The 10363-nt window shown below is 47.8% G+C and overlaps 1 protein-coding gene across 4 annotated transcripts in view; it reads left to right on the top strand.

Annotated features, from left to right (window-relative positions):
* The first annotated feature begins 275 nt into the window (after positions 1 to 275).
* Positions 276 to 10363, top strand: part of DEPTOR (DEP domain containing MTOR interacting protein) — a 76445-nt gene continuing 66357 nt past the window's right edge. Inside the window, exons 1-2 of one of the 4 annotated variants that reach the window (XM_054816130.1) lie at positions 291 to 844; positions 1023 to 1118. In XM_054816130.1, coding sequence (XP_054672105.1) covers positions 1033 to 1118 — 86 coding nt within the window. In that variant the 5' untranslated portion in view covers positions 291 to 844; positions 1023 to 1032. Of the gene's footprint in view, positions 1119 to 10363 lie in introns of all 4 variants that reach the window. The other 3 variants (XM_054816129.1, XM_054816131.1, XM_054816128.1) reach the window with 3 other exon arrangements.

Raw genomic sequence — 10363 nt, 5'->3', positions numbered from 1 at the left:
GGGTTTTTTCCCCATCAAAAATGTTCACAAACAGCACTCGTGACCTTGCATTTTACTTCCCATTGCCAAGACTAAATGCTGAGAGAAATGCTCCTCTGCCCTCTCAGGAATTCTGCATCCGCTGTCGCCTGGAGACAAAGAGGTGAGGTGGGCAGGGGACCAATGTCTGAAAACAACACCGGGGTAGCAGATGAGCAGAAATCCGCACGGCGGGAGAGCAGTTTTTGAGGGTGAAAATCCGGACCAATAGCTCCCTCTGTGCCCACCCCCCCCTCCGCGCCCGCCTCGTATCGCCAAGGATAACTGCCGAGACACAGCGCGCAGGACCTGCGGCAGCAGCATCCCACCAGACCCGGCAGCCCAGCACCGACCAGCCGGCCCGGCTTCTCCCGGGCGCACTTTTCCTCCGTTGAGCCCGTCCTCCCCGCGTTGAAGGGAGGCGGCGGGGACTTCGCACCCGCGGGAAGGGAGTCACGGGAGGGGACCGCTGCGCTCCTCCGTGCGCGGCCGCCTTCTGCCCCCTCACCCCCCTCCCACCCCGGGGCAGAGGAGAGCGGAGCGGCGGAGCTGCCCTGGCCGCAGCGGGGCTGGCGGGCAGCCGAGGCGGCGGCAGCCGCTTGGCTCGCAGCCCCAGGCGGGGAACCGGCCCCTTCCCGCGGGGGCAGGCAGCGCCGACCCTGCCGTGTGACAGCCGGGGGGGGACGCTGCTGCCTCGGCGAGCCTGGCTGCGGCGGCTGCAGCCATGTGTTTCTCCGCCTGCCTGTGACACAATAACACGGGAAGCGGGGCGGCGGGGGGGGGGGATCCGAGCCTGCCGAGGGGAAAAGTGACCTGCCCCGCTCAGGTGAGCTGAAGCGGCGGGGGGGAGGCTGCCGCTGTCTCCCCCACCCCCGGCGACAAGCTCTACAGCCGCCGGGGCCGGGCGGGAGGCGCCCCTCGGAGCTGCCAGCGGGGGCAGCGCGGCCGGGGAGGAGCGGCGGGTCCCCCCGGTCCCCCCTCACCCGGCTGTGCTGTGCCCGCAGGCCGGCGGCGATGGAGGAGGGCATGAGCAGCATGCAGCAGAAAGCGGCGGAGCTGGAGCACATGGCCGAGGTCCTGCTCACCGGCGAGCAGCTCCGGTAAGCGGTGCCTTCCCCCCGCTTTGCCGGGGACACGTACCCGGGGGTCAGCGGCAACCCCCTGAAGGGGGGGGAGGGGGCTGTCCCCTCGGGCTTTCCCTTGCACCGGAGCACCTGCCTTGCTTCCAGCGCGTCCCCGGGCTCCGGCCCCGCTTTCCGCAGCGAGGAGGAGGGGGAGGAGGAGGAGGAGAAGGAGGGGAGGTGGCAGCCGGCGCTGCCACCCCGGGGAGGTGAGTCACGGCCTCGGGGGGCTTCTGTCCCGGGCACCTTTGCTGCCCTGCGTGGGATAGGAGGCGTCTGGAGAAAAGGCTGCTGCACCCCACAACGGATCAGGCGATGCAGAAGGAGAGCTGCATGTTTAAAGATTAAAAAAAAAGCCCACAACCAAACAAACCGTAAGCAATAGTGTTTAAGCACTCCAGCGAGAAATAAGCAGAGCGCAGAAAACCGCTCCTGCACGCCCCGTGTGTGCTCCCGGCTCTCGCAGCGGTGCCGGGCAGGGACCCTGCCGAGGTGCTCCTTAGTCCAAGGGCTTGTTTTTCTTTTGCATCAGCTGGTCCCAGCAGATGGAAGGGGATCCCTACTGTCGGTGCCAGCAGTAATTAACAGTGCTGTGTGACTGGAGTTGCGTGCAGCACAGAAACCGTTAACAAAAATGCCTGACTCAGTTAATTTTTAATTTCTGTGATGTATTTCGTGTGCCATCTGTACCCATACGCTACAGAGGAGAAAAAGTAATTTTAAGGCTTTCGGTTTGTTGATGGAACATCTTGTGATTCACGAAGAAATATCCTATTATTATTGTGTGTTCTATGTGTAACTAGAAAAAGATTGGAGGAATATTTTCCCAGTGGTTTTTGCTTGAATTTTCTTTGAACTTTTTGCTCAAATGCCAGATGAACACTGCAAAATTATAGAAATGTTGCTTGATTTGGGAGGTGCCATCATTGCTGCTAGAACAGACACTGACATTGTTACTGGTGGCGTCCGTATGGTAAGGACCATTGACACCTTGTGATGCACAGCAGTGATATCCATGCTTGCGGAGTAAATGTTTCTTTAGCAATCTGGCTCCAGTACACACCGGTGTCTGCTCCAAGCTCGAGGTTCATCTTCAAAGTAGCCTGAAGTGAAACCTAGGGTGACAGGCTGCACCGGCACACGGGCTCTGCATGGTGGACTTAGTGCAAAGTTGTTCATTGAAGTCCCTGATAAGGATCCAGCCATTCCTAATTTCTCTCACTAGAAGTGAATGTAAACGCAAAAGCTTTGTTATCTTTTCCTAAGGAGAAGACTGAGGAAACGTCAATAAATCTGGGTCCTAAAATCAGCTCATTAGTCTCACAATCAAGGATAACATTTGTCATCTTATTTATTAAGGTGATGAAACATGGTGCTATTTTTGGGCAGGATGATCTACAGATAAAAAATAGTGATTCCCCATCCTGCGAAGTTACCTATAGACATTCCTTTGTGAATCTGTAGAAAGTGGCCTAGATCTCCTTGAACTGTGGTTTCATGAACAACTCCGCCTGCATAATGTCTGGCTACTGCTGAACGGGGAGATCTGCTCTCCCCCTGATGCTGTTACTGTTCCCCGCTCCCGGCTGTGAGGTCCCACCGTCTCCCTCGTGGCCGCTTGCATACTTCTTGCACCTTCCTGGGAGCAGATCCCATGTGGCAATCTGGCGGGTAGGTTAGTTTTTTGAGCTGCTGACTGCCCAACCTACAGAAGATAGGTGGTGGGAATGTGGAGCCGGGAACAGGAAGAGGAGGTAGGGGAGGAGAAGTGAGCTCTCCCATTTTGGCAGCAGCGAACTGTTGGGTCAACTGGAACCTTCTTGTGAAACTGCACCCAAAATTGTCTCTCTTCCCCCAATTTTTTGTTAGCTTTGTTCTGTTCCTCTGTTGGGATACTCTCTGCAGAGGGTTAGTTTTCTTCAGTTTTCCAGACAATAAAAGCTGCAAAATATGCGATAGAAAACTGGCCAGTAGACAAGTTTTAGCCAACCCTACATTTAAAGTTTCCCTTTTCCTGTCCGAGATAAGTGTGTAATTGTTAAGACTAAATGAAAACGTGGAGGGTTTTCAGGATCAAAGACCGGCTATCTCAGCAGCCTTTGGGGCAGGCAAACAGATGATAGAGAACCAGCGCACACACGCACTCAAGGAAACGTACAGTACTCTATTCTGAGTGATGCTTACAAATGCAGGCTAAGCCCTCAGCGGGAGTGATGCAGCCAGACAGGTGATTATGTGTGTATTTGGGTGAAAGTGCATATGAGCAAGAGTTGCATACTGCAAGATGAACACAGAACCTTGGAGTAAAAGTGTAAAATGAAACTGTGAGCATGGTGTTGCTTACACAAAACCAACCAAGTGTAGGTATTTAAAGCACTCTTGCACTAGACCAAACAGCACGTGTCTAAACTCAAATACTTGTGAGAGCTACTTGATTTAAATTCCTTACAAAGTTCCTATTGCCTGTCTCACCCCAGCCTCACGCGTTGCCTCATAGCCCCCGTTCTTGCGGTCTGTTTGTTGCACGTCTGTCCTCTGGCAGGGACTTCTTCACGCAGTGGGGGCTGAAGTCATCCGAGCAGCACCTTGGCAAGCCCGGCTTTGCACACTGGCAGTGCCGGCGGTGGGGGTGGAAGCCCTGTGCTCCCTTCCTCTCCCCAGGCGAGTGCATGCTGTCTAGGGGAGGGAGAGGAGGAGGCCAAAGAGCTTTTTCCTTCTCCTTGTTACTGTCCCTCTGTTGCTTGTGATCTGTGTTTCCCCTTTGCGAGGTCAGGAGCCTCTGCCTCGGTGTGTGCCATGGCTGCTGGCACCCGGAGAGCTGGCTGCTGGCACCCGCTGGCTCTGGGCTTGCACCCACCAGCTTTGGTGAGGACTTCTGAAGTTTGGCTCTTGGCGAGCCTTTCAATCATCAGGCTGACAGCCATGAAACAAAGCTGAAGAAGTCAGCCGTGTGGCACTTCAGGACGGACCCTGTGGCAGCTTCTCACTGCCATGCAGGAGACTTAGGAAGAGCAAGGCGAGAACTGGGATGGGCACGATCTGGCTGTGGGCTCTCCAGGCACCGACAGCCCTGCAAGGACAAACTGCTGGGGCTCTGGCTCTCTGGCAGCTCCAACCACCCAAAACCCCAGCTCTTCCCTCTGTACTGCTGCAGGTTCAGAGACCCTATAGCTGTTCAGTGGTGAGCTCTTTCTTTTGAGGATGGTTGCAACAGAGCTGCCCTTAAAAGGCTCTATAAGTTACAAGTGATGAGTATGGACCTGTCTCCTGAGGAAACTGATCTGCACTCAAGAGGATCACGGGGTCTTCAGCTTCCTCAGGACTGGGAGAGCCCTTCGCAGCCTCCACCCCGCTAGGTCCCACGCTGCAAACACCTTCCTGGGGGCAGCCCTGGGGACATGAATGTCCCTGGGCTTCCTTGGTCTGGCTGGGTGTGCCTGAAGGAAGGTGTCACAGCCTTAGTGCTTTGGATAGTCATCGTTGGAAGCATAATAACGGGAACATATAATGGCACTACTTAAGTTGATAAGAATTTTATCAGAAGCAGAATAATTCCAAGCTCATTTCCCTCCTGGTCAAAGGCAACAGGTTGTGCCCGTTTCAGCACTGTTTGGCAGAAGGATTAAAGTGTCTCTGGGTTTGAGCATTAACTTAGAGCTGATCTTGCCTCTGGCAACCAAGAGCAGTTTCAATGGGCATGCTTTGATACACTTGCTGGCTGCCTGTCTTACAAGCCAGGGGTCTCTGAAATCCTCCTTGTCTGCTCATTGCTCCTCAATGCCAGATCGTCGCTGAAATCTGGTATATATTCCAAGAGTCCCTCATTTCTTGCATAAAATGCAAGTCATTCAGGGTGTCTTCAGGCTTCAGTTGACCAACAGCAATATTAAAAGACCACCTTTTTTTTTTTTTAATCAGAAGTTGCCATTGTATATATGATGCAGTTCTCTGTAGTAGGTGTAACTTGAATGACATTTAATGTCTTTTAATGTCTTAATGACTTTTGGATACCTCTCTATCACTGGCCTTTAGAAGAAGCAACGCCTTTCCCAATTCACACTTCTGTTAAATAGTTGAGTAAATAATTAGGAAACTTGGTAGATGAGCCAATTATTTTGATAGAATAGCTCTTATAATTCAGCATCTTCTTGCTTTCTTTCTGCTTAAGGAAATATGAAGGATGTTTCTTAGAGATTTTTCTTTCTTTCGGAAGAGACAAAATGTAAGATATGATTCAAGAGAAATTTGTTTGCCTTTTTATCAGAGTTTGTATATGAGTTTCATCTTACAAAAGAGGTTTTACATGGTAAACAGCTATGTATTTTGAAGCTGCAAGACAAGTCAAAACCAGTTTTTACTGGTTTTCCAAAGATCTCACTTCAGGAAGATTATCACTTTAAGAAAATTTCTTAACATATTGGAGTGCATAACTTTCAGAGTCATTAACTTCTGAAGGATGATAGCACCTACAGGTCCATAAATTCTTTTCTTATTCTGAGCCATAAATAGTCAACCTTTTCCACAGTGGTGGGTTCAAAAGTTCATTGGCACTCTAAGGTGCAAAGAACCCAGGGCACATAACAATAACAGTTTAAATGTAATCAAGACAGCCTTAGCATTAATATATTGCTATAATGTAGATATATATTAACCATAGAGTTACATAATTTATTAAATGCTATCACTATGTTTGAAACTATCTTAACACTCTAGAGATGCACTAGTATGACTGTGTAAACTTATACTCTGAAAGGAACATAAGGATTTAAGATGTAAATTGTCTAGAGGTCACTGCCTCTCAAGTCAGGTCCTGACTGGTCTTCAGGTATTAAACAAACCTATACCCCATTTTTAGAGACAGAATTCATTAAGACGAGACTTTGTGATCTGCCGAAGCCAATCTAATATTGTACTTCCACCTAAAGGGCTGATGTGCTTTTCCACCCCCTGCCCCTTGTTCTTGCAACCTCCTTAGTTCTCCACCAGTGGTTGCCCTTAGCCAAGAGCTACTGATTGGGCTCAAAACTAACCCCGAAGAAATAGTTTTTAGTCGTCTCACTTGAGAAGGCGCTTGTCTGCTAACTTCTTTGGGGCGGATAGGACACAGGAGATGATTGTATCATCAGATCTCTGTGGAACAGAGTGCTCCAGAACTCTCTGTCCCAAGAATTTCACTTTCATTAATTTGTTTTCCAAAATCAAGCAACCAAAAAATTGGCAATCTTCTCTGTGAAGTTCCACCAGAATAATACACTGAAAGAAAAGGTTTCAAAGTGAAGGTTGGTAAAGCTGCAAAACTAAGTGCTCTGAAATCAAGAAGTTGCCCACTAACTCTACCCTATCACAACACTTTCAATTATACATTTTAATTAATATAAATTATTTTAATTTTATAAAAAGCATGTGTTTCTCAAATTTATATGTTCAGTTTTTTAGAATCTTTGATACCTGATGCACCTTCTCACATGTTTCAATCTTGCCCATTTGTACTAATTTTAATGACATCAAGTCCCATATGTACATATAAGCATGCATGCATGCACAGATACATATATATGTGTGTATGTATATATGTATATATGGTTCCTGGGCCAGGAATCTCCATTTGTGGGTATTCAACATTTCTAGAAATCAAGATGTAAGCCTGTTGTTTGCTCAGTTCTTTCCTTTAAGCTATGCCTTTTAATAATTCAGTCATTCCCGTCAGCAGCTTTCCTCAAGCACAACTCAGAGATCAAGTAGTTAACAACATGTGTGCAAATAGCGATCGCTCTTGCGCTATGTACACAAGAAGGCGGATGTTGTATGAGTGGTTTGTGCTGTATATTTTATGTATTCCATTCCAGATGGAGTCAATCATTAACTTTTGTCTCAGGTTAGCAGAGATCAGCAGGCAAGCAAAGGATCCTGGATGTATGTAGCATGTGCAAGAATATTTTTTATTTATTTTACGTTAGAGGATCTGAACAGGTGAAGGAAACTGTTTTGATGTTGATGCTCATGCGGGGAAGGCAGAATTAATGTTCCGAAAATAATCTAGCTTTGCATTTACTGCACGATCCCTGCTCCTGTGGGGGCAGTGGCCACAGGCTGGCACCGTGACAGAGAAGTCCTCCTATCACTTGTCATTATTATTTACTATTTGTGTAGCGATAGCGCCTAGGAATTTGAGCTATTTATCGAGTCCCAGCAGGGGTAGGCACTGTATGCTCTGAAGAAAAATAAAGTCCTTGCAACACAAATCTTGGCTGCAACTGGTAGCGGTTTCTTGCAGCAGTAGTGGGCTCTGGCCGGCAAGGGAAGGTCTGTGTGAAGCTGCCAAACTTGGGGAACCAAAGTGGGACTCTGTCAGGATTGGGATTTCTGGTTTGGGAGGTCAGACACCGAGCCCAAGAGTGGCAACCTGAGAGCACAGAGAAAAATACCTCCCAAGTGTGGAGATGCAGAGGTGGTAGTGTGTGTGCTGGGATGGGTGGGGAGCTCTGGGTACCGTGTGCAGGAAAGGATCTGCTCTTTTCTCCCTCCAAAGTCACATCTGTAGAGGGAGAGACCAGACTGAAGCCAGGAGGGGGGTCATCCAGCTTTCACTGTTGGATAAATGGACAAGGACTTGGGAAGAATCAGTGCATCTCATTTTAATTGAGGTATTTCTTATATCTGTAGATCTCAGTACTTTTTGAAGTGTAAAACTTAAAGAATTTCAGTGCTTTCTGTGATGTAAAACTTGAGAAAGTGAAGGATATTGTCACAGCAGCAAACATTAGCCTCTCCACAGTCCAGCTAAGTTCCTGATGTAGACTTCTTCATCCCCATCGCTAATGTCCAGGCACCCAGTGCTGGCTTGGGTGGTAGCTCTTGGCTTAGGGTCTGCTCTCAGAAACAGACATTCCCTCCTGAGGCTGGGCCCTTCTACCTTTTTTGCCACTTATTCTGCTTTTTATTTTTGTAACCCTTGTATCGTGGTTGTGTTAACTCTTTTGCCTCTTTCTTCCTGGCAGAGCAGGCTTGTTTGAGTCCTTTGGCTAACTGAAAGCAGCTTTTTTTTCCCCCTGTGCTCAAGGCCAGGGTTGAATAGAGTCATCTCCTGAAAATAAACTTTTGTGGGAAGAGATTAAGCTGATGAAGAACTGGAAAAGGGGACGAAAGGCTGGGTAAGAAGCAAGAGCTAATCAGGTTTGGTTCATGTAGGTGGTCCCTGAAGAAAAACTGCATCGAGACTCTAGAGGTTAATAAAGACAGAAACTGCAAAACTTCAGGTCTCAGCCTAACCACTGGCATTCCTTGAGTGAAGGTTGCGCTTCACATGTTAGTCATGGGTTGCTGTTTTTTTTTTTTCTTAAGCAAGAGCAGGACATATAAACCATATATTTTAAACAATTTTAATGTCTAAACAACTGGAAGTAAATACAGCTTAAACCTATTTGAACACAGGCACACAAGGATCCTTAGTTACACTGATTCAACCAAGACCATTGGTATTGGAATAGAATGGAGAGACAGTTACAAAGGCAGCTTGCCTCCACTAGCTAGCAGAAGGAAAGCTGAGAACTGATTTTTAATCAATTTCATAAATATCTGTAAAAGTCATGACTTCAAATTTTTTAAAAATTTTTTTAAACTGTTTGGAGATTTGACCTTTCCCTTGAATCCCACATTTTTCCTGTGACCTTAAGGAGAAATGACTGCATTGTGAATATGCTTTTGTTCCTTGCAGCAGAAAGAATAAAAATGATGTCTGAGTTAAAGAAAAATAAAATGTTTAAACCTACACTGCCAGGAGAGTGCTAGATAGGAGGAGGGGAAGTAAAATAATGTGCAGTCTTGCTCCTTTATTTTTTGAAAACTCTGAAGCATTTTATTGCATGGAGCATGGAGAAAGGGAAAAGATAACCCGCAGACTGTGTCACAGGCTCACTCAGACTCTAGAGAAACCTGCGAAGCCGAAGGAGCCTCCTCAGGCTGCAGCCATCAGCAGGTCTGCTTCTGTTACATCTGTTTCTCTGTTCCTCGGCTGGGCTCTTCGTCGTGGTACAGCTACGCAAGGAGCCAGGTTTGCCTGGAGCTAGAGGAGTGGAGAGGGGCTAACGGTTTGGATGGCTACAACTTGGAGTAGTACTGCCACTGAAAGCAGCGGTCCTCTCTTTCTTGTACCCACACTGGCATAGGTGTTTCTGCCTCCTGGTTCCCTCCTCTGTGCTTCCCCTCCTTCGCACTGGCGTACACATCTCTGGATCATCACCCTACGGTGACCTGCACTGGAGGAGGGATCAGCAGGGCTTTTGGATGGCTGGTATTTCAGTTGGGTCAGTTTTACAAACTGATTTACCGCATGACCACATAAAAGCTTTCTTTGAAGAAGTACAGGAGGAGGAGCGGGTGCTGGCTTACCCATGTCGCTGAACTATGGTTTAAGGCTGTGGTTTTCTGATACAGCAGATCTAACTGCAAGCTCCAACTGCCCCGCTCTTATCGCTTCCCTTGCACTTTGCACGCGTGTTTGTCTGCAGCCAGAAGTTCAGGGAACTAAAGCAGCTGAAGTCAAATAAGAAAAACTTAACTTTCTAAACAGGCTCAGCGTGAGGGCAGACCAGTGCCAGCACTGGCGTGAGGGAGCCGGCAGAAACACATGGTCAAGGATAGAGGGAGGGAACGGTGGCAGCAGCCACTGCTGGGTTGGCTTGACCACCTCCTCAAGTGCTAAATTTGCCTAAACTCAATGTAGGTCAAACATTGGCTGGATTCCCATTAAAAAACTTGAGAGTCCAGTAGAAGACAGACTATAAAAACCGTGTTGAGTTTAAATCCCTCATGCACATGTGTTAGGAGCAGAAACTGTGTTTGCAATTTGCCTGGATTATTTCTCTATCAAGGTTTTTACCTTTACTTCTGCACTCTTCTCAGGGTATTGTGCATGAATAGAGGCAAATATTGACATTTCATATGTTTTGAAATTTGTACTATGTAACTGTATGACCAGGACATCACAGTGCTACCAAGGTGACAGCACTACTTCAGAATGCAACCCCCTACCTTAATTATCAGCCCGATATTTTTACAGTCTTTGTAGTTTGCTTCTTAACAGTGCCTCAATCCAGTAAATGCATTCAGATCTCAAAGGTGCATTTACAAATAATTAAAAAATATGCCTGATGGGGCTTGCTAATTCAGAGCAACTACAGAAGCTGGTTTTCACATAACAAGGCCATAATTCTCCATTTCCTTGC

The sequence above is a fragment of the Grus americana genome, chromosome 2, assembly GCF_028858705.1.
Source record: "Grus americana isolate bGruAme1 chromosome 2, bGruAme1.mat, whole genome shotgun sequence".
Classification (NCBI taxonomy): Eukaryota; Metazoa; Chordata; class Aves; order Gruiformes; family Gruidae; genus Grus; species Grus americana.
The sequence above is the reverse complement of the archived record's forward strand: the minus strand, read 5'-3'. Positions and strand labels throughout refer to the sequence as shown.